This window comes from Peromyscus leucopus, chromosome 4 (genome assembly GCF_004664715.2).
Source record: "Peromyscus leucopus breed LL Stock chromosome 4, UCI_PerLeu_2.1, whole genome shotgun sequence".
NCBI lineage: Eukaryota > Metazoa > Chordata > Mammalia > Rodentia > Cricetidae > Peromyscus > Peromyscus leucopus.
In genome coordinates this window covers 108,089,347-108,113,447 of record NC_051066.1, presented here as the reverse complement: position 1 = coordinate 108,113,447, position 24,101 = coordinate 108,089,347, and the positions used below count along the sequence as shown (strand labels likewise).

At 46.7% G+C, this 24,101-nt stretch overlaps 1 protein-coding gene across 1 annotated transcript; it reads right to left on the bottom strand.

Moving 5' to 3' along the window:
• Nucleotides 1-9,002: 9,002 nt before the first annotated feature.
• On the bottom strand, nt 9,003-23,710 carry LOC114699521 (prion protein). Its single transcript, XM_028878611.2, has 3 exons — nt 23,610-23,710; nt 21,063-21,161; nt 9,003-11,031 (listed from the first exon to the last, which is right to left on the bottom strand). Exon 3 carries the CDS (start codon nt 11,019-11,021, stop codon nt 10,257-10,259), a length of 765 nt encoding a protein of 254 aa, XP_028734444.1. The 5' UTR covers nt 11,022-11,031; nt 21,063-21,161; nt 23,610-23,710; the 3' UTR covers nt 9,003-10,256.
• Nucleotides 23,711-24,101: the final 391 nt, after the last annotated feature.

The window sequence follows — 24,101 nt, the reverse complement described above, 5'->3', positions numbered from 1 at the left end:
AACAACTTTTAGCAAGGCAGAGGGGATGGTAGAGACGGGCAAGACCTGCCAGAGCCATGTCCATGCTGGAGCTGCCAGAGTCCCTTCATTAACCAACACTGATAACATCATTTCTAGTCCTTTCCCTGTGTATTTCATTTCTGTCTTCTAAAAAAATACATATACATCTATATATGTATATTTACAGATTTGTACTTTGATTTTTATAACATAATACACAAATTTAAAAAGTTAAAAATTAAAAAAATAACTTAAAAAGTATAAAAACTATATAATGTATATTATATTACATACAGTTCCCTTTTTTGTAGAACTTTTCTTTTAGACTCAAAAGCAATACTAAGAAGATAGGGTAAGAAATTAATATAAACACAAGTTCTACACCAGCCCTATTTATCCAAGACATTTAACCAAATGGACTCATGGAGAGACCCCCTGGTCAGTAGAGGATCTATCAACAACATCTCTGGTCTGGACTCCTGTTTCATCTTCGGCCACCTCTCCTCTTGCCCTTTGGTGGACTCAGAACAAAACCAGTCAACACTGACTGTTTCATCAAATCTTGACCACTGAGTCCCTCCACGGCAGTCTGAGTCTCTTTGTGTGTTCAACCTCAACTAGAGGATTCCCTTTCAAGTATCCTGTGTGCCAGTCTAAGTTAAACGTGGATGTTTTTTATTTCCCTAGATCTTGTGCCTTTGTCATGGACATCTTCTTCAGTGGCTTCTTTGTGGACTCCAATGACAAAGAGAATCCAACCTTCAGCAGGGTGTTGTGGTCCAGGTTCATCGCCATCCTCCTGACACTATCATAATCCTCCCATGTCCGTGCTCAGGACCCCTCTTTGGAGCCAAAGCTGCGGCCTGTAGCTAGAGTTTTCCTGCCTGGCCCACAGTCAGGACAAATCTCTGTCACCTGCCAGTCCCACAGCCGCTCAGACCCAACCAAGTAAACACATATTGCTTACAAACTGTATGGCCATGGCAGGCTTCTTGCTAACTGTTCTTATATCTTAAATTAATCCATTTCTATAAATCTATACCTTGCCACATGGCTCGTGGCTTACCGGCATCTTCACATGCTGCTTGTCATGGTGGTGGCTGGCAGTGTCTCCCTCCTTAGCCTTCCACTTCCCAGAATTCTCTCAGTTCTCTTCTCTGTTAGTCCCGCCTATACTTCCTGTCTGGCCACTGGCCAATCAGTGTTTTATTTATTGACCAATCAGAGCAACTTGACATACTGACCATCCCACAGCCCTACTGTTTCTTCGCTTTTTCTTTTAGTTTGTGGAGTTACTTAAGTAGCGAGTGTTTTTTGAAGCAGTTTTTAGTTGCTGTGAAACATTCTATCACATGTGTAGATTGTACAGGTATTTTAAAACTTAAATTGTGTTTTACTGTAATGTTAAAATCAAATTGGCTCTGAAGGTCAGAGTTCAAGCGCTATCAGATTCTCTAGTGGGACCAAGTATGCTCTGGCCATCTGATCAATGGGATCCTAACAATCTGAGACACGTTGTCATGGTTTATACACTACACAAGACTCACGTGTTGGAGGCTTGGTCCCTCTCTGGTGGATGCCATCATTGAGAGATGCCTGGGTCATGCCAACACCAACCGCATCAATGGGCTAATCCATTACTAAGTTCACACTGAATGGGCACTTAGGAGGTAGGGCTTCCTTGGAGAAGGCAGGACCCTGGGGAGGCCTTTGGAGGGGTATCTTATTCCTGGCCCCTTCCTGTCTGCCTGTCTCTCTTTGCTTTCTGACCATGAGGTGAGCAGCCTGCCCCACAACATCCTTCCCACCATAATCTTTGCCATGGGACACCCATGACGACGACGACGGTGCCAAGTGACCGTGAACGGAAACTTCAGAAACCGAGTCAAACCAAACTTTTCCCCCATCAAACTGTCACCTGGTATTGTGACAGTGATGGGAAGTGTAACTAACTAACGCAGATACTCTAAGAAACTTCTGTAGCGCCAGCCACCTTCTAGAGGGTCACCAAGAAAGTCCCTGGGCAGGTGAGAAGTGACTGTCTAGGGTGGTTGAATTGGCTGGAAGTTACCAGTGTGAAAATCTACAAATTTCTAGGTATGAGAGGTGCCTTGAGTGGACATAACACAACCAGTTCATCCTAAGGGAAAACTTCAAATTATTTTCATGGTTTGGGGCATTTGTAAGAAGTAATGATGCTACTGTAAAAATCCTTCACTTTCTTTCCCATGGGCAGGGACAGGGTTGCCTGTGGTATTAGCAGGGCTGAGAGGAAGAATTTAAAGGGAGGCCCCCAGCCTGTGCTCATCCCTCCTCTCTCTACCGTAATGCACCTTGGGTAAGGGTCTGGAGTTCACAGATGTGGACACTGGGACACTCGAGGCTCACAGACCCAAGCTTTCTCTCAATCTCCTCGCTCCTTACAGCCGCACTTCAGCTATCTATAGGACACAGTCAAATATTCACATGGTGCAATCCACCCAGGAGAGAACAAACACATGAGAGGCTGATGTGAGAGGTGGATATAAGAGGCCTGACCTTTGATTTCCAACATCCTTGGTACCTGGATATGGTTTTGGAAAAAGACAATGAGATCGGAGGAGAGGCCTGCAGGGGACTCTTTAAGCACTCAGTGTGTGACAACTTGGATCTGAGGACTTTGTTTTGGAGAAACCAGTGTCTCAGAAGAAGTGTGACCCGGGGCCACGTGGGACAGCAATGGACCTCTGAGGTCTAATTTCCTACCCTATTGGGTTGTCAAAGTATCATGAGATGTTGGACCCAGAAGCAGCAGCTTGAAGAATCAGTCCTGGGCTCATGGGCAGAGGCCTCTTTCTGCTGAATGTTGACTTTGAGGCAGCCACCCCCGTAATTCTAAAGAAAATGACTATTTATTTCACATATGCTTCTTGAACCCCTCAGGCCTATATCCGTCTTAAGGAACCCACATGGCCCCAAATGTCACCTTCCTTGGTCCCTTGCAAGAACTGTGGGCAATCTACACAGAGCAAGCGAGTCTTCCAAAGGTTCAAAAAGACTGTGTGTGGTCTCGGGGTTAACAGACTGCAGAAGTGAGTGGAGTCTTAGAGAGCCTGCAGGAAAGTCAGTCGATGAAGTGGTGAGACCAAAATGAGACAAAATGCCGCCATCTTAGAAACAAGGCCTAAGCTTTCTCCATTTTAGATATAGGCCTTGAGTTACTGGAACCAGTCAACCCAGATTCCAGAAATTAGAAAGCGCAAAGTACAGAGTCACAAGCTATTCATTGGGTGATGACTGTTTAACCAAGGAACATTCCAACCCTGGTTTCCAGGGTAACTGATCACAGAACTGTCCCCACCTGACGGCAGCCAATGAGAAATGGTGATGGGCAACCACCCCTGCTGTGGGATGTTAATGTATGTCCTGTGGGAGCCCTTCTTGGGTTCTTTGTGGCGTTACCCAGCAGGTCCGTATAGAGGATGATTAGGACCATGGGCCTGAGTGCAGGTGTTTGAGATGGTCTGCACTTGGCTGTGCTGGGGGATGGTCTGTATGTCAAGTTGTTCTGATTGATCAATAAATAAAACCTGATCGGCTGTGGCTAGGCAGGAAGGATAGGCGGACTAACAGAGAGGAGAAATAAAAGGACAGGAAGGCAGAAGGACTGACTGCCAGATGCCGCCATGACCAGCAGCATGTGAAGATGCCGGTAGGCCACCAGCCACGTGGCGAGGTATAGATTTGTAGAAATGTGTTACTTTAAGATATAAGAATAGTTAACAAGAAGCCTGCCACGGCCATACAGTTTGTAAGCAATATAAGTCTCTGTGTTTACTTGGTTGGGTCTGAGCGGCTGTGGGACTGGCGGTGACAGAGATTTGTCCTGACTGTGGGCAAGGCAGAAAAACTCAAGCTACACACCCCCTTAGAAGTAAGATTAAGCCATGATTTCTAGAAAGTCCCTAGAAGTGAGCCAATCAGATTTGTACCCATACTAGCACCCCTAAATGATGTAACCTTGTGGTTTTTGCCTTTAAAACCTGAGCTTGCAGAGGGGCGGGCACCTCCTCCGGCCTCTACTGTGTTGGATGGCTTGACAAGGTTCCTGCCGCAGGGCTTGAACTGCTTCAATAAACCTTGCTTTTGCATTCCTGCATGCTCGTCTTTGGTGGTCTATCTCTCGAGGTCTCGGTCTGGGCACAACAATGTCAGCTCTCAAATAAGCTACAAGCTTCACTGCCAGTAGGGTACTCCTGTCGACCAGGAGAGACTCCTTAGAAATAAGAGAAGGTAGCCGGATGTGCTGAGGTAGGCAAATTTCCACCAGTTAGAGGCCCACCAGGGTTATATAAGATCCTGTCGTAAGCCACACCCACAAACAAAACAAAGAAACAAGAAACAAACAAAAACAAACAAACAAAAAAACAAGAGAAGGCAAAGACACCTCTGCCATGTCCTGAGCCCTCTATGATTCCACCAAATGCCTGTCCACGGCTAGAGGAGAATGAATGACTCCAACCTTGGCCTCCTTGTTTTTCAGCTGCTGGTCTTGCAGACTCCACAGACTCTGGACTGCAGAGGCCACCACCTGCCTACAGTCATCTCAGGGCCTGCATTTAATTATCCTTGAGTGACTGCGGCACATGTGTGAGAAGCTCATCGTTAGGATGGCTCCCATCCTGATTTAGCTAAGCATCTCACTAATGGTAGACCTCAGGACTGGGGCTGAACTTCAAGGCTTTCACACAGAGGGACTCAGCCATCCCTTCCCCCACTTCTGTCATTTGCCCAGTTCTTTCCTTCTAAGAATATTTCCAGACAGATATCTGGTCTTGGTCGTTGTATGTCAGAGCTGGGCAGCCTTCCTTTCCTTGATCTTCCAGAGAGTAGATTTCTCTGCAGAATGTCTGCATCAGCAACAACTTACCACCTGGGAATTTGTTAAAAATGTAAATTTCCAGGCCCCACCCCATTCTCAGAAATCAGCAACCCTCTGGGTGGGACCCTATCCCTCTGTGTAATGAGTCTTCCAAGAGTTGCAGATTCAGCTGCCAGTGTGGGAACTCCTAAGGTCTTGTGCTAGAGCGGCCTGAGTCCAGCACAGCATCATCTAGGAACTGGTTCTAACAGGAGTTGGGGCTGGCAGATTCATGCGTACATTCAAGTCAAGGAGCTCTGCTCCAGGTCAAGAGGCAGCCAGGAAAACATGTGGGCTAGGCTGTAGTTTCCCTGGCGAATGTGGGTAGGACTCATAGGTGAAGGCAAAGGATGGAAATAGATTAGTGTAGCCAGATCCCAGTGTGGGGTAGAGTTCTGCAGAACCAGAGAGGTCACCTGGCTTGGGTGGAAATGAATCACAAAATGTTTGGGTCAGCTGGCCAAAGGTCTGGAAAAGCTGGGGTTCTGGATTAAGGCTCCTACTGGAGCAGACAGCAGTATAGAGCTATTTCCCTCCAGAGGCAGAGGACACTTTTAAGTCCTTAAAGGAGAAGAGGGTGGAGGGGGAGGATAAAGGCAGCATCCGGCAGTTCTCTAGAAGAACCGTCTGTAGGGGAGAGACGGGGTAGACCTAGGGTATTTACTTAAGTCTTTTTTTTTTTTCAACTCTATCTCTCTGTCTCTACGTGGGTGGGTGTGTACGTTTGGGTGCATGTAGAGGCTTGCCATCAATCTTGGGTATCTTTTTTTTTTTCACACATGAGGTATTTAATATTTCTTATATTCTCCTCTGTTAAGCATTTTAATATTGACATTTTAAAAACACGTTGACAAGACAGCAAACATTGGGGGTGTATCATCTACCCTTGAACTTCTACTCAGAAGGCTGACACATGAGGATCATGATTTCAAATGTATCCCAGACTAACTGCTACCACTGGGTGTCATTCTTTAGGAGCTATCCACTTTTGTGATGTTCTCTCATTGACCTGGAACTTCCTGAGTAGGCTAGACTGGCTAGCCAGCAAGTCTAACCCACAGCGCTGTTACAAGTGAACGCCATCGTGCCTGGCTTTTTTTTTTTTTTTCTTCCGAGACAGGGTTTCTCGGTGTAGTTTTGGTGCCTGTCCTGGATCTCGCTCTGTAGACCAGGCTGGCCTCGAACTCACAGAGATCTGCCTGACTCTGCCTCCCGAGGGCTGGGATTAAAGGCGTGCACCACCACTGCCCGCCTATGCCTGGCTTTTTAATGTGTGTTCTGGGCACTGAACTCAGTCTGTCCTCATATTTGCACAGCAAATACTGTCTGAGCTGTCTCCCCAGTGATACTTTTCAGATAAAAATTCTTCATGCAGAACCGGAGTCAGAGCCCATGAAAGGCGGGATCAGGTGGTGACCCCAGTTGCTCACTCTGGCCTCGTCTTATTGTTTAGCAGGCCAGCCGAGAAAATGTGATTGTCAGATAATGGAGTTTATTTCTAAGTAAGTAGAAAAATGCCCAAAAGGTAGGGTGGAAATGGTTGTGCGAACTTCTGTTAAGATTTGACTCTGAGGTGCATTTTCAGCTAAGTCGTGCTGTTGAGACTTTGTGTTGTTTTTAGTTTTGTGAAGGATGTCTCAAGGTGCTATCCTTTCATCTGAGGTACAAAATTGACTGATTACTGCAGGCGATGGGTATCAGTTTCGGGTTTCACTGATGCCTCAGCATTTTACAAACAGGCATGTACTCTGTCCAAGGTAACAAGTGCGCCAGTGTGATAAGACCTGTTCTGGTCCATGGTGCCTCCTTATGCTGTTGACTATCAGCGTTGAAACACACCCACAAATTCCCCGCCCCACCCCACACCTCCTGTGGACTCCTCCCTGACCTCAAGTTAAAGGCACTTGCTGAAGTCTTTGTCTCTAGGCTTCTCTCCTGCTTGGTGGAGTCGCTCCCAGAGAGCTCTCCTATATGGCCTGTGACTGTCATGAGTGCCTTAATTCCTCAGGCCTCTTGGAGTGGGATTTCCCTCAGCAGGGCTGGGTGATCCTCAAAGGCCGGCTGGTGGCACTGTCACAGCGGGGGCACCTGTGGGGGGCACCTGTGGGAGGGGATCGCTGTGGTTTCCATCAAGGCTTCTCATGATTTCTTGCCTTTGTACGGGACAGCTGCCCAGGGAAATTCCCACCAGGTGAGCAAGCATATGACTGGCTGGGTGCCTTCCCTTACAATGGACACCTTTACAGAGTCAATTGCCAAGTGTGGCCTTTGGGGCCAAAAGGTTGAACCTGAAATTGCAGAGCCTGAGTTATGGGGGTTTTAAATGGGCTTTGGAGCTTAAGTTTCATTTTAATCAAGAGAATCTATTTCTAAGCTGTGCATAGTGATGTACACTTTTAATCCCAGCACTTAGGAGGCAGAGGTAGGCAGATCTCTGTGAGTTCAAGGCTAGCCTGTTCTATATAGTTAGTTGCAGGACAGCTAGGGCTATGTAGAGATACTCTGTCTCTGGAGAAAAAGGAAATCTGTTTCTAAACCAGGTATGGGAGTTGACCATTGTAATCCCAACACTTGGGAGAGACTCGGACAGGAGGACTGCCGGGGACAGCATAAGATGGATGACGTGCTGCCAGCAGAGACTGGAGAAAAGGGGACCCGAGACTGTGGACCATCAACCCTCCGTGTGTTCCCATCCGGATCTTCTGCTTAGCATGCCTCTAGAGGGCCAAGGCAGAAATGCCTACGTGACCCAAGGTCATGCTTTATGGCGCGCACATGCCATGTCCTCCTCCATATAAATACTTCTTGTAACGCTAGTCTTTTTCTTCTATCTGATCTTCATGTTTTGTGTTCCTAGATCAATGGTGATTTCTGTGATGCAGGAAAGGAGTGAAGTAAATTTCACAGGAAATTATACAGAGGTGATCACCCTGGCTTGGTTTAAGGCAGTTATGTAGTTCATGGGAAAGAACCTGCAGCCTGGGGAAGCTTTTTAGGCTTGGATAAACTGTACTGAATGTGAGGTCAACTATAGCACATGGTATGTTGTGTATCAATACACTGGACTCAAATTGGCCATGATGAATAATTCAGCTTCTGAGGATATTCCAAGGGCATTGTGTAAACTTGAGACCCTAGGGTATTGGCTGAAGACTGTGGATGGAGTAACATACAGATGGGATGACAAATTAAAAGTGTGGGAACCTAGAACAGGAGGAAAATGGTGGTCTCCACCAAGAAAGGGAGATGGCAACTTTAATTCAGATACTTTTTTATTCCTCCTGAAGGAGTGTGGAGTTAACGTGACAACTGATGGAGTGATTGATTGCTACAAGCTTTATTGGGTTCCTAGATTAAAAGAAGCTGCCAGAAAAGGTGAGCTTCCTTTCATAGAAACTCTGAAAATTAGATTAAGTCTTCCTTGGAATTGTTGGATATGGAAGGACAGAAGTTGCTGACTTTCAGGGACAGATTTCTTGTCTGAGGTCATTGTGGCCCACCAAACAAATGGAGAGGGAGGGAGGGAGAGGAGGAGGAGGAAGGGAGAAACTGAATCTGAATTCAGGACAGAAAAACACTTCCACTGGGGCTGGAGCAGTGGCTCAGTGGTTAAGACCCCTGGCTGTTCTTGCAGAGGACCTGGGTTTAAGTCCCAGAGCCCACATAGTGGCTCACAAACATCTGTAACTTCCGTTTCAGGGGTCTGACCCCTCTTTTGACTTGAGGGCAGTGCATGTGTACAGAGACATACATGCAGGCAGAACACTGACACACGGGAGGGGGGGAGGAAGGAGGGAGGGAAGACGGGTGGGCCAGCAGGCAAGAAGAAAACCTCCTTTACAGCATGAGCCTTACCTCCAACTCCCCATCCCCCACCCCCACCCCCAGGAGCGCCTTTGTGGCTCAGCAGGGCTGAGTCCATTGAGTCACATAAGGGAAAAATAAAAAGGCAGTGGAAATAAACTAGTCCATGACCAGAGGTAAGAACCGAGGCCAACAGAGGCAGGTATGTGAAATTAGTCATCCCTCCCTGCCTTGGATGAGCCCCAAGCCACCCTAGCAACAAGCCCAGGACCAGAAGCACGGAAACAGAGACGAACCCTGCAGGGCGCTCATCATAGCTCCTATTTAATGTCAGTCGGATAGCAAACATTTATAAACTTTTTATATGACAAAACAAGTACATGCAAAGTTACAAATATAGAAAATGTGAAGTCCATGCAGATCTCAAAGACCAGCGAGGGGTCCACTTTGGATTCATAGACGGAACTGAGTGCATGTTGAGCCTAAGGGCCACACAATAAGCATTTAGTACCGGACGAAAGGGTCAGTGTGTTACATACTTCGGATGCATCAGAACAGAAGGCTTAAGCTTGTAGTTATACTTCATATATTCTACACAGAACACCTGCGGTGCAGGCCGATGCTATTGCAGAGTGGTGTACGTCTGCGCAGGGAAATATGGAGTAATTTAAGGGACAAAGTTTGCTTTACTTAAACAACGCTAACAGAATTTCTCTTTCCACTTTGAATGGCGCCTATTTCTCTCATCTGCAACCCAAGAGAATGTTTAGATTGTCTCTTTGTTGTCCGATTCAAATACAAGTATAGAAACAAAGGGGGTGACCTAATTCTGGCTTTTGACAATTATGAGACAGAAATGAAGAAATGCTGTGTTTTGACTTTGCGTCCTAACCCTCTCTCCCTTCACAGGAGGCCCACGCTTTCACAGTGTGGGATCTCCTCAGAGTCAAAATCTCCTGGTTCAATCCAAGCAAGGTTAAAAAGTCATTCTAGTTCCTAGGAAATGAACAAAGGATTGCTTTCAAGGTTAGTAGGGTAATTTTTTTTTCTGTTGCTTTAATCAGGTAGAGTTTATGTTAGTAAAGAAAGAATGCCACATATGGATGCTTTACATATCCCGAATGGGAGGATGTTTCTTAGGGCACCGTGCCCAAACAATGACTTCTTTGGTTGTAGAACCCTTTGCCTATTTTAACAGTCATGTGTGTCTGTCACTGTGTACTCGGGGTAGAAGTCAGAGGGTCACATCAGTATTTACTCACTAGACCAAGGTAAAACCCCGACTAGGCAACGATTACTTGTTGTTATATTCTTATTGGCCTGGTGTTAGCATTGGCCCACAACGGACTCAGTCAAAAGACTCTGGAGTGAATAGCATCTGGTCTACTGTACATTTCCCAGGGCCCACCAGTGCCAAGGGCATTAGCCTATGGGGGACAAAGAGAGAAGCAAGAATGAGACACCACCTCAATTAAAAGAGCTACAGGTGGGTAACCCCTCCCCCAGCCTAGACCACAAGAACGAGAGAGTATGAGGAATAGGAAAGCCCCCCTCATCCCACTATCAGGAAGATGAGGAAGGAGAGGAGGAGGATCACAGGGGGCGAGGAGAACAGCACCGCGCTGGATCTCCTCCCGTCATAGTAGGCCTGGGACTCCTTCTGATACTGGGTGACACACATCTGCTCCACCACGCGCTCCATCATCTTGACGTCGGTCTCGGTGAAGTTCTCCCCCTTGGTGGTGGTGGTGACTGTGTGCTGCTTGATTGTGATATTGACGCAATCGTGCACGAAGTTGTTCTGATTGTTGTACTGATCCACGGGCCGATAGTACACTTGGTTAGGGTAACGGTACATGTTTTCACGGTAGTAGCGGTCCTCCCAGTCATTGCCAAAATGGATCATGGGCCTGCTCATGGCGCTCCCCAGCATGTAGCCACCAAGGCCCCCCACCACTGCCCCAGCCGCAGCAGCGCCTGCCACATGCTTCATGTTGGTTTTTGGCTTGCTGGGCTTGTTCCACTGATTGTGGGTGCCGCCTCCTTGACCCCAGCCACCACCATGGGGCTGACCCCAGCCACCACCATGAGGTTGTCCCCAGCCACCACCATGGGGCTGCCCCCAGCCACCACCATGGGGCTGCCCCCAGGTGCCGCCACCCTGAGGTGGGTAACGGTTGCCCCCAGGGCTGCCCTGCCCAGGGTATCGGCTTCCACCGGTGTTCCAGCCTCCAGGCTTTGGCCGCTTCTTGCAGAGGCCAACATCAGTCCACGTAGCCACAAAGAGTGCGAGCAGCCAGTAGCCAAGGTTCGCCATGATGGCTGATCTGCAAAATGAAGAACAAGGCATCATTGTCCTGCACTCAGGCTGAAGCTACTTGACATCTGTTACAGAACAAAAGTGTGATAGTCATGGCATCAGCCGCTGCCCCCGCCTCCCCCTGGGGGGGGACGTTTCCTTGACAGCATTTAGGAGAAAAATGATCGTAAACCAAAGATACACAACTCATACTCATTCTTGTACGACAAATGTCTCTATTCCTTGGAAACAAGAATTACTCCCCACAATTGGTAAACTAGATTTGGTCTGGGGGGAAAGCACTGCGTGGTGGGTTATGCCCTGGCTTTGAGCTTCTTTAGATCAGTGGAATTTAGAACTGGGTCTGATCTTGTGGAGAGCCTGGCATCTGTACTCAGAAGGCAGCTATAACGGACCTTGGGTCCTGTGGGTGTGTGCGTGCCTCTACACCAAGGCCAACCTCTATCCACATATGGAGACCTCATTTCCCATAATTCTAAAGTACACCCGTCCCGAGGAACCCTGAGTCAGGCTCCAGTCAGGAAGACTGAGTGGCTGTAGCAGGAGCAAAGACACTGAAGATGGCTGACTCCGTGTCTCCCTGCAGCTGTGGAGGTTAGGGATCAGTCTCTCAAAAGCCAGGTGCGGGCCATGGGGCGTGGCGTGGCGTGGCATGGCGTAGGGCGTGCCTTTGACCCCAGCAGTTGGGAGAAGAGGCTGAAACAGGAGGACTGTGAATTCTAGACAAGTCTGGGCTTTGTAGCCCACGTCTCAAAAACCAAACCCAGAGTCCCTTGTCTGTTGCCCTTTTCTCTGGGCTACGGCAGCGTCTGGCACAGAGCGGGCCATAACAGACAGCTGTCGAGTGAAGGAATTAACATCCTCTGAGCATACTGAAGCCAAGAATCTCCTCTAAGGAATTCTCAACCCAAGTTTATTAGAGACAGGAAACATCTAGGAGTTAGCAGGCTCGCTTGAGAATTCCTCATTCTCTCTACAGACAAGAGAGACAGATGGGCTGGGCTGCCGAGAGTGGGAAGACATCGAGCTGAGTTTCCAAGTGCAGCAGTGGGATCCAAGAACAGGGGCCGAAGAGCAAGAGATTACCAAACTGCATTGCCACATCCTAGGCCAAACCACACGCCCTGAAATGCCACTAAGCCATAAAACGGTAAAAGGCCACGCACAGTCACACTCTGGTGAGTCCCGCTTCCACCACTGACATTCCTGTTACACTGAAAAAATTAGAAAATTAGCTTTCAATTAAATTGCATAATGTATATGAGAAAAGCCAATAAACAATGAGCTAACATTCTGTTCATATTTCTAGTAAAATTATTGAAATGGGGTCATAAGTAAATCAAAATACATTTAGAAAATACAAGTCAGATTTAAGGGCTGAGTCCATACCAACTGGGATTTCTGGAAGTTTCTTCTAGTGAAGGTCAGAGGGCAGGACACACTCACTCCCACACCTCCAGTCTCCGTCTTTCAGTTGCTCCCTGGTCTGTCCCATTTTCTCATGGCCCAGTCTTTGGTCTCATGCTGCTCATGTTTCAGGGAACCTAACTGTCCCCTCATTTTAGGCCTCAGTCTATCCTGGACTTGGTGATAAGCCTTATAATCCCAGGACACGGCTGAGACAGGATGATTGAAAGTTCAGTATAACAGTAGGGGAAGGAGCTCAGTGATAGAGAACTTGCTTGGCATGTTCGAGGCCTGGGTTCAATCCCCAGCACCCCAATCAATCATTCATCAACCAACCAACCAACCAACCAACCAACCAACCAACCAACCTCTCAGTCTAAAGGGCTTTTATGTACAGCACTTCATTTATGCTGCTGAGACAAGCTTACCCATAAGTTCTTGAATTTCCTCTTTGTCACAGCACACATAAAATTCTACTAGCCACTCTTTTCAGTTCTATCTTTACACTGAATCCTAAGCCCTTCAGCTTTCTACATCTTTCAACGCTACTACTATCTTAGCGGACGCCTCCATCACAGCTTATGTGAGTCCTTCCACAGCTGTCCATCTAGAATCTTGTCTGTCCCCTAACCCTGCCCTGCCCCAGTTCCTATCATGTGTTTTCCTTGTAATATGTGGTCACATTGTACTGGTTCCCCAAGAGGCATTCTTCTCTATCCAGTTTAAAATACAAAGTCCTGGCCACGTTGGCTGGGAAACACGGGACGTGACTCCCCCCCCTCCCCCCCCCAGCCTACTCAAACCTGTTAGAAACAAAGAATACCCTCAGAGTTACACAAAGAAACATATGCACAAAGCAACTTCTTTTTGAAAGAAGGGTATGCCAGAACCAAAATGGAGCCCCAGCAAGCACATGGCAGCCAGAAGTTGGCTTGGCTTTTATTCTAAGGCAGGTGGTGATTGTGTCTTTTCCTCGTTGGCTGGGGTCCTACCTCACAGTCTTTTCAGACGGGCTAGTTTTAAAAGAATCAGCACAAAGGGAATGAAAGAACGGGAGGAAGGTCGGCTGTCAGAGGCCATCAAGGTCTGGGAATGTGGCATTTGTAGGGGGCTGTGTGTAAACAAAGGCTTCACCGGGTGGGGGAGATGCAAAGATCTGTAAAGATGTTTTACAAGGTGTGCGGGGTGACTTACGGAATCTTGGCTCGCTGTCTTTGATAGGAAGCAAACATTCCCCATAAACCCCAAAAGTGGGTCCCGCCTCTGGGCCTTTGCACTTGCTGCTTCCTTGGCCTAGGTAGCCCCCCCCCAACCACTCACGTGGCTCTCAGATGGTGGGGGAGAGGCTCCTCATACCATGTGGTGTAGCACCCCTTTTCCTGTCTACTTCTGCTTCATTTCTTTCCAGAGTAAACAATACACGTGACACACTAGCTCTTGTGGACCTATTGTCCATTTTCTCCACCAGGGGCAGGTTCCTCCAGGGCAGAGTCTTGGGTCTGTTTACAGCAACGTCCCCAGACACAGTGCCTGATCCATAAACATGCACAGTCAATGCTGAAGGGATGGCTACAAAGACATCTTTACTGAAACGAACTAACAAGCCACTAGGAATAAGTATTTGCAATGGATGGCTTTCCTCCAAGGGCCAGCTAACAACTGCACTGAACTAACCAAACATTTATTTCGCAGGCCAGCCACTGCGGCAGGCTCGGGCTGGCTGAAGATGCAGTATTCTATGATACAGAAGGGTGGGAGCCAGAGGAGGCTGCTGGGAATCCTGCCGATGCTTCTTTAAGGCTGTGTGGGAGCCAGCGGGGTGTGGCTCAGCGGAAGGGCATTTGCCTACACATGCCCTAGTATCTGTCTACAGCGCTGCAAAGAAAAGGTACAGTTCTGTGATCTGGGGAGATACGGGTGTGGGAAATGACACCACACAGCCATAAGGACACAAGGGGCGGGGAACGGATGCAGAAGGGGGGACAGAAGAGGGACAGCGTTAGAGAGAGAGGGTGGGGTTAAAGGGACATTGGCAGATCTGAGGACACCTGAGCCTGGAGCTGTAGAGTACAGTGGAAAGGCAGGCGGGGGTCAGGTAACAGGGCCATCCACGCAAAAGGAGCGGACCTCAGGGACAGGCTACACCCGCCATTCTTGGTCTAACGTTACCACGTCTGTCTCCTTTAGTCTCGCGACTCCCTGCTCTACAGAGACAGCAATAGGAAGTGCCCTTGCAGCCTGCCCTCCGGTCTGGATGCTGGTTCTATGGCAGCCCTAACGATTCGGCCTGTGAAAGGCCTGACCTGGCTCTGGAGGCATCACGAGCCACTGAAGAGTTTGGGTTCTTTTTCGGAAAGAACATTCATGAGGCAGGGACTGTGTGTACACGCGTGCATGTCTAGGCATGTATGTGAACACAGAGCAGGGAGGCTGAGTCTTAGGCCACTGAGGTAAGGCAGCTGAGGTGGGAGGAGAGCCACGCGAGTCCGTGGGCAGCCTCTGGGGGGCGTGCAGTGGCAGATGTAACTGAATGAGCCATGTGGGACCCCCGCTTCTGGACTAGGCAGCCACATGGACAGGACGTGGAATGCGTGTCCAGTCTGGGGGGAGGTGGGAAAAGGGGTTGTTTCTGGCTACACTATTGTCAACCAACACGTGGGCCAAGAGCTCCAAGTGTCCAGGGATGAGGAACCACCCCCAAGCCGTGACATCAGCCTGGGAGTTGTCCCCTAGACACCTAACAGGACATCACAGCCACGGGCACACGGCCCGCCAGTACTGAAACTGACATTGGATGATGCTGGAGAACTGTAAAACATATCAAGACAGGATCATTTCAAAATCAATTGAGAGCAAGAAAAGCAACATTTAAAATCATGAAATTCGTTTACAGAATCATTTCTAAAGAGGGCCTCAAACCTTACACAAGACCTAGGCGAGCTTAGATATTGAATTCTAAGCCCTCATTCTACAACTAGGGCCACCCAAGTGAGCAGTTCCTGGGCTGTGGATGTGGCGAGTGGCAGAGCATTTGCCTGGCTTCCAGCTCCAGCACTATAAAAGATTGTTGGTTCACTAGGTTGCTGGGAATAGAGATTAGGTTTCCGAGTCCATGGCTGGTTGTAATGTCATCTGAGATATTTTAGTAAGTACTTAATAAAGGTCATAAACTATTTTTCACTAAGAAGAACACTCCCAGAACAATAGCAATCGAAGTTTCCTTAACTTGATAAACATTACAATAAAACCAGGAAACATAATGATCTTTGAAAACATTCAAGATCAGAAGCAGATTAAAAAAAGGGTGGGGGGAGGAAGAAAGAAAAAAGAAACAAAAAACAAACTTCCATTGTTCTCAAGGTGCTGCCAATGCCTTTGTAAAGACAAAGAAATAGCAGGAACCACGAGGAAAGGGCAAACTGACATCATTTGCAATTAACCAGCTCCCAACAGAAAATACAAAAGTAGATAAGGCTAGAGTGTTCCACACCTTTAGTTACAGCACTCGGGAGGCAGAGGCAGGAGGATCTCTCTGAGTTCCAGGACAGCCAGGGCTACACAGAGAAACCCTGTCTCAGAAACCAAACCAAACCAAGCCCAAACAAACAAAAATTTAGCAAGGTTGCAAGTTACAGATGAATAGAAAGAAGGAAGATTTTTTTTTTTTTTTTTTGGTTTTTCAGACAGGGTTTCTCTGTGTAGATTTGCGCCTTTTCCTGGAACTCACTTGTAGCCAGCTGCCTCGAACTCACAGAAATCGCCAGGCTCTGCTCCGAGTGCTGGATAAAGCGTGCCACACGCCGCTTGAAAGAAGGAAGGTTTTATTTGGCGTTAATTTTCAACGGGTAGGAGTCTATCACTAATGGGGGTGGGGTGGGGAGCATGGCACAAGGCAGGAAGGTATGGAACTACAGCAGCAGCTGAGCGCTCACATCTTGATCCCCAAGCAGGAGGTGGGGGGGAGGGAGGGAGGGAGGAAGGGAAGAACGAAGGAGGAGAGAATTTGAAATGGCAGGAGTCTTTTGAAATCACACAGCAGTGACATATTTTCTCCAGCAAGGCCACACTTCGTAATCCTTCCAAATAGCCATCAACTTGGAACCAGACACTCAAACGCCTAAGACTTATGGGAACATTTCATTCAAATCACCACAGTGAGTATACAGAAACCAACATAATTTCTATACCAGATATAATGAACTAGGAAAAAAGATATCCACATAGCAAGCAAACTATAAAACATCTAGAAATGACAAAACTAAACAAAAGAGGGTTTTTTTTTTTGTTTGTTTTGTTTTGTTTTGTTTTTTGTTTTTTGGCAGAAAATTCTAAACTTTAATTCCAGGTTGATTTTCTGAAGAGCTTAATAAACTCACATGGAAAAAAAGATGTGTCTATTAATTACAAAGCCACCCTTAAAGAGAACTGAGGGGAGAATGTGGCACACCAGACTTAAATCATACCACTAAAAACATACCATAAAGCCATTAAAATTCAGAAACAGACCAACAGTCTAAAGTTCAAATATGGACGCATGCATACATTCTGTAACAAGGACTTGATATACCAATGGGTACCACAAACCAATAAGGAAGAAAGCTTTGACGTTTCTGAGAAACGGAAGAAAAATAAAAATGGGATCCCTAATCCCATGTGCAAAAGTAGACTCTAGATAGGACCAAAGACCTAAATGTGAGTGAGGCAGAGAGCGACCCACCAGAATCCAGCTCTCAGGAACTTAGATAACACTGCTGAGTTTCAGCCAGTCCGATGGAGTGAGACCCAGCTCTAAAAAGTGGAACAATAAACAGGTCATTGAAGTGATTAGTAGTCCAAAATACAAATGGTCAACAGACATCTGAAAAAAGGTTCACTATCACTGGTTGTCAGAGAAATGAGATAAAGAAAATGGGACTTCATTCAGCATAATGAAAAGCAAAATCATGCCATTTGGAGGACAATGGATGCAACCAGGGATTAACATTTTAAGTCAATTAAGTCAGGCAAATGTTGCATGTTTTCTCTCACATATAATTCCTAGATTTGACATAGATACATAAAACAGTGTCTGTCTGTCTGACATGAAAGGATGAGTGAACCTATCTAGGGGACTAATGAGAGGCAGGAGGAAGAGAAAAGGGAAGGTAGGAGGCATGGTTTGAGTATATTATATATTTGTATGAAAATGTCCTTATATAACTCAATTCTACGTACAGTAACTATGTCAATTCAAAAGCTTCTGTATGCCCTACTACCGCCCTTATTGTGTATGTACATGGTATATGCATGTGTGCATGCAGGTGAGCATGCATGTGTGTGCATGTGGATGTGTAGGTCTGAAATGACTGCTGGGTGTCTTCCTTTATTGTTTTCCATATTATTATTATTTTCCTGATGGAGTAGGGCTCTTGCTACACCGGAAGCTTACTAACTCAGCCAAGCTGGCCGGCCTGTGAGCTCTTGAGAGTCATTTGTCTCTGCCTCCTGGTGCTGGGTTAGAAGATTGTGCAGCTGTGCATCAACAAACAAACAAACAAACAAACAAAAACCACCCTTAAACATGGCGGCTGTAGGCTGGACACGAGAAAGGGAAAATAGCCTCAGAAAGAGAAAGCTTTAGATCAGTGGTTCTCAACCTTCCTAATGCTGTGACCCTTTAACACCTCATGTCATAGTGAGCCTCAACCATCCAATTATTTTCATTGCTACTTTAGAACTCTATCTTTGCTAGTGTTATGAATCATAATGTAAATATCCGATGTACAGGATGGTCTTAGGTGACCCCTGTGAAGGGGCCATTTGACCTTCAAATGAGTTGTGACCTACAGGTTGAGAACTGCTGGTTTAGAGGGACAGTAACTATTTATTTTATGAATTAGAAATCTTTGTGAAATAGGCACCCTTTCCATTAATATATAAATTACCACAATGAATCTATTCAACGAGTCTTTATTGAGTAACTAGTATATGCATTTTAAAAAGTAGAGCTAGGTGTGGTGGCATATGCCTGTAATCCTAGTACGAGAAAGAATTTTCACTAATGTGTGTGATGAAAACAACATATATGCCGTTCTTAGATTGTTCTGGGACCTTACAGAGTTGTGATTTCCTCTGTGAAAACTTTGGAAAATCACCTAGAAAGGCCTTTGGCCAGGGGCTGGGTTGGGGGTAAGGATTAAGTGGGTTCACTAGAATGGCAGTCTTTGAAATCTGCAGCATCTAAAGACATAGTGGGGCGGGGGCTGGAGAGATGGTTCAGTGGTTAAGAGCACTAGCTCCTCTTCCAGAGGACCCAGGTTCAATTCCCAGCAAGGCAGCTCACAACTGTCTGTAACTCCAGTTACAGGGGATCTGACACCTTCATAATAAATGTACGTAAAATAAATTTAAATAAATTATTTTAAAAAAGACAACAGTGGGGTAAACATTCCATTCACAATGACATTAAGAAACTCAAAATTATCTAGGATTCATCCTCAAAATAAACAGCAGACTTACTGAGAGAAGCTATACAATTTTGCTGAGATGTTAAAAAAAAAAGACTAGAAAAAGCAAAAAGACATGTATTAATGGAATTTAGAAATCAATATAAAAGAGATTCCAATTACATTAAAATGACTCAGAGTCATCATTCTTATCTAAATTCAGAGGACTTTAAGAAGCATGATGCCATGACACATAAAAAGGATGCAGGGTATGGTGTCCCACGAACATAATCCCAGCGGCTGCAAGGTAGATGCAGAGGGGTCAGGAACTCAAGACCAGCTCTGCTCACACAGGGAGTCGGAGGCCAGGCTGGGCTACGTGAGTGGGGCAGGCTCAGTCTTCTCTGCCTGCCTGTCTAAAAAGGACTGGATGAAGGATGTAGCTCAAGGCTGGAGAACTTGCCTGGTACATGTAAGACTCTGAATATGGTCCCCAGCACTGAAAAAATAAAATAAAATAAAAAGCCCTAAAAAATGAAGAAATGATCGTGTGGGAGGAGAATTCAGAGCACACTGGCCGGCCATGTCTTAGAATGCAAAACTGCAAAGACATCGTAAGAGCAACATGTCCAGCTACAGAAGGAGAGTGAGCACAGACGGTCCACACTCTCCCAGTTATTCTATTCATGCTACGTATGGCATTGAGGGGCAGAGCTGCTAAGAACTGGTCCCAAGGGTGTAAGATGCTGCTGCTGGGATCCACATTACTGAGCAGTTTCTGCAGTCCACTAAGTAGTGCTCCGAGATTCAAAACACATACAACCTGAAGTTTAATCAGTTAAATGATGAAGCAGAGAGGATCACACACACACACACACACACACACACACACACACACACACACACACAGGCACACACAGAGACAGACACACACACACAGACACAATACACACACACACAGGCACACACAGAGACAGACACACACACACACAGACACCACACACACACACACACACACACACACACACACACACACACACACCAGTGCTCCACTCCTCCTCCATTCCTGGGGAGAATTTCCTGTCTTTCTTATGCTCAGTAGAATTGATTCATTTCTCATCATTAAAGGAACTGGATCAAGCTATGTAAGATGACAGAAAACATTTTAGTGGTTTTAACTGGCATCTTAAGGCCCATCTCTGGATCAAGGGTAAATAAAGGGTCTCTAAGCTTGCTCATCATCAGAACTACTTAAAGAACTTTTGAAAAAAAAAAATCAGAAATCCTCCCAGGACAGTCTAGAAGTGTTGAATGATGGAATCTGAGAGGTTGGAAAAAGCCTACCACGAAGGCCACCACCCACCTGCCCTCCTTCCCTTGCTAAGCTATGGAACCCCACATTTACACTTATTCTGCTTTCTGTTAAGAGGGTGCAGCTCCCTCGAAGCAACCACATGATACAGAGGTAGCAATGAGCAGAATATCCTCCAACTAAAAGGATTAGCTTAACACATGGGGACAGAAGCTCTCCTGGCCTAAGAGCGAGTGCACACACTATCCACTTATGTGTTATTGTGTAACACTGTAGCCATCTCTGCATTAGACAGGATGCATTTTAAAGTGTTTATTATGCAGTAGCTCACAGATCCTTTGAGAGGATGGAATGGGAAAGTAAAAACCATCATTCAGAAAACCCAGCTGGGTGTGGTGTTTGGTGCTTGGCTCTGAACTTCTAACAGGAGTGCAAGTTTGTATATAGGGAGCTTCAGGTCAGCCCAGGTATATGAAACCCTGCCTCAAAACAAGCAAAATCAAACCACCACCACCACCACAACAAACCAAGAACAAACAAAAGGAAAAACCTAAATTAAAACCACAACCCACCCCACTGCAAAAAAAAAAAAAAAAAAAGAAAAGAAAAAACTTCACTCTACCTTTCTTACTCAGTTGAGATCTGGCACAGAAATGTCTATCTGTTATTATTTTTTTTTAATGCTTGCAGTTCCCTAGCCCAGCACAGTCCCAGACAAAGCTGTGGCCTTTGTCCTCTGGAATCAAGCTGACTTTACAAGAGATCAGCGCACATCGAGGCGTAAGTCCCACATTACTAGGTAGCCTCTGGAGCAAGCCTGGTGCTTAGTCTTCCATGGTCCCCACACCCCAGACAGACCTCCCTCGAGACCACCAAGATTCACAGGGCACTTACAATCTGCTGCGGTTCTCCTAACCTGGACCGGTACCACCAGGAAGGCAGAGTATTTCAGCTCAGTTGAAACTGTTCGGTTTTGAAATATATTCAGGAGTCCTTCAAAACACACACAAAAGGAAAATTAGAATTGATAAATAAATCTATGAATCGAAAGACAATCTAGTCTAATATACAAATTACCAAACCACTAATAAATACAGTCACATAAAATGGAGCAGTATTTGAAAACGGAAATATAAGCTCAGCTCGGCTCAAATACATTCCAAAATGTAAACATGGCATGGTCTATGTCATTTTAGAAACTAAAAAACTATACCTGGGCTCAATCCCTAGTATTTCAAGAAAGAAGTCTGTGAACTGTCTCCCCCACCCCTAACAAGCAGAGGAAACAGTCCTCCACAAGCATACAGTTAAGGTCAGAGGCACTTTCCGAGCTCTTTCATTCCTGCTCTCCTGGGTTTTCACACGGAGTCCAGGAGAGGCTAGGTCTCCTAACCTATACTCTGACTCTCAGTTTCCCCAGTGACACACATGGATCCCAAATGAAGAGTGTTCAGGATCCCCAAGGTTCCTTTCACGAACCTGCCATAGCTTTCTTAGCGGCTCGGCCGTTAAACATTTAGATTGATTCTCAGTTGGTTCTAATTTTAAGTCTCTGCTTGGCATATGGCTCCCATAGCCCTTTGTCCTATCACAGGTAAGTTGCCAGAAGGGTTTCTGGGTCACAGCTCACAACTAATAATACCTCACCAGATTGTTCCACTGCAGGGCACAGGGGCTCATGCCTGTAACCCAGCATTCTGGGAAGCACCAGGGAGGATTGCACCAGGGAAGCACCAGGGAGGCCTGCCTGGTCCACACTGCAAATTCCAGGCCAGCCAGGGCTACATATTGAGAGCCTGTTATGAACTGTTATGAACTCAGAAAGATGAAAACACTCCAAACTAACCAATGAACCAATCAAAAAAAGCCCCTACTGACTTACAATACCCTGTTAAGTGTGAATGGAAAACAGAATAGTATACATTCAACATCAAGTTTTACACAGACCACTCATCTTTGCAATAAATGCCAGACACAGGTAGCATTTTCTCCTAAGAATGAACCAAAGAGGCTGCAGAGCTAGCTCAGCAGTTCAGAGCACTGGTTGCTCTTCCAGAGGACCTGGATTTGGTTCCAAGTTCCCACGTGGTACTGGGCTCACGACCATCCATAACTCCAGTTTCAGGGCATCCAACACCCTCTTCAGACCTCCACAGCACAGGCACATACATGCATATGTGGATACAAAACACCCATACACATAAAATAAATACTTAAGTCTTAAAAAAGTGAACAAAAGGAACCTCAGGGCTGAGCGGTGGTGGCGCACGCCTTTAATCCCAGCACTCGGAGGCAGAGCCAGGTGAAGCTCTGTGAGTTCGAGGCCAGCCTGGTCTACAGAGCGAGATCCAGGACAGGCACCAAAACTACACAGAGAAACCCTGTCTCAAAAGACCAAAAAAAAAAGGAACCTCAGGAAATGTCACGTCATAAAGTTGATTGTAATGCCATCTTTCTAGCCTTAAAGTAGAGCCACCTGTGCCCAAACCTGAATGGTGGTTTCAGGCAACCTCTCAGGGTTGCTGTTGACATTGTTTTTGTCTATTTAGTAGATGTAAACACAGCAAACAAACTTGCCTTAATTTGCATCTTGTTCTGCATCTTATTCAGAAAAATGACTCATCATTTAGTCCCTGTTATAAATAATATGGAAAGCTTGTGCCAGATACAAATAAAACACAAATCACCTCTTAGCTTTCTGCTTCCTTCCCGTCTCTGAAGCTCTCAGGTGTGTGTGTGTGTGTGTGTGTGTGTGTGTGTGTGTGTGTGTGTGTGTGTGTGTGTAGGGAAAGTAGTTAATTGAATAGTTAATTTTTCCAGATGTCTGATATTTTAATCCAAAATTCTGGCTGTTTGTTATGTAATTAGATTTGCACAAGTCTTTAATTCCACACTACCAGGAGTTTCTCTTAATGAAATGGGGAATTCGGCACACGGGCAACTGCTATTAAACCACGATATTCAAAGTACAAGAAAATAAGACAGCCATGAAAACGCTGAGGTAGGACAGTGAAATCCCGCGGCAGGGCAGGGCACGGCGTTGGGCACGGCGTTGGGTACGGGACTGAGAGATGCTAAGGACTGACGAGACCACGGTGGTGTCAAATTATGTTCGCTGTAGCTATTACAAAGAGAGAAGAAAACGGCAAACGACAGTCAAAAGATGCCACCTCACCCCTCACCCCCCATTCCCGAGCGATGCTGGGCAGTGAACCGGGCTCGGGAGGAAGGGCTGGCTCCGGGCCTCTCCTGAGGTTCGGTCCCTCCAGGGGACGCGCAGCAGCGGCGCACGGTCACCTCCCAGCCAGGCTCGGCCTCAGCCCCGCGGCCTCAGCGGCCCGACAGCCGGAGCAAGCCGGGCTTGGCTCGGGGAAGGCCGAGGGCTCGCCGAGGCCTGGCTCCAGCACTCCTTTCCTAGGCCAGGCTTCAGAAGCCGCTTACCTGTCACCGACGCGCCCTGCGGACCGGGTCTGCTGCTCCGACGCCGCGGGGGAGCGGGGCGGGGCAGGGAGTCAGGAGGGGGCGGGGCCGGAGGGGGCGGGGCGTGCCTGCTCACCAATGGCCGCGCCGCTTCTCCCTCGGGGAAATGAGTCACCGCTCCGGACTGGCTTAAAGACTCGTTCGTATCTGTTTAAACCACCTCCAGGTGTCATCACTCCCTGACGTCGGTCACCGACTATAAAAATCATCTTTAATGGGAGACTGGTCCAGAACCCAGTGCTCCCGTTACATAATGGGGAAGGCGAGAGAATGAAAGGTTACCTAACGGAGCGAGAAAGCCATCGCTGGAACTTTAGTAGCAAGAAATTGCCAAAGAGGAAGATTTTTCTAGCTCAATATGTAGGCATTTTCCCATAAACTATAAAAATCAGAGGCCTAGAAAGTGCATCGCTACTGCCTGTTGGTTTATTGTCTGTTCTTCCCTTCCTTCCC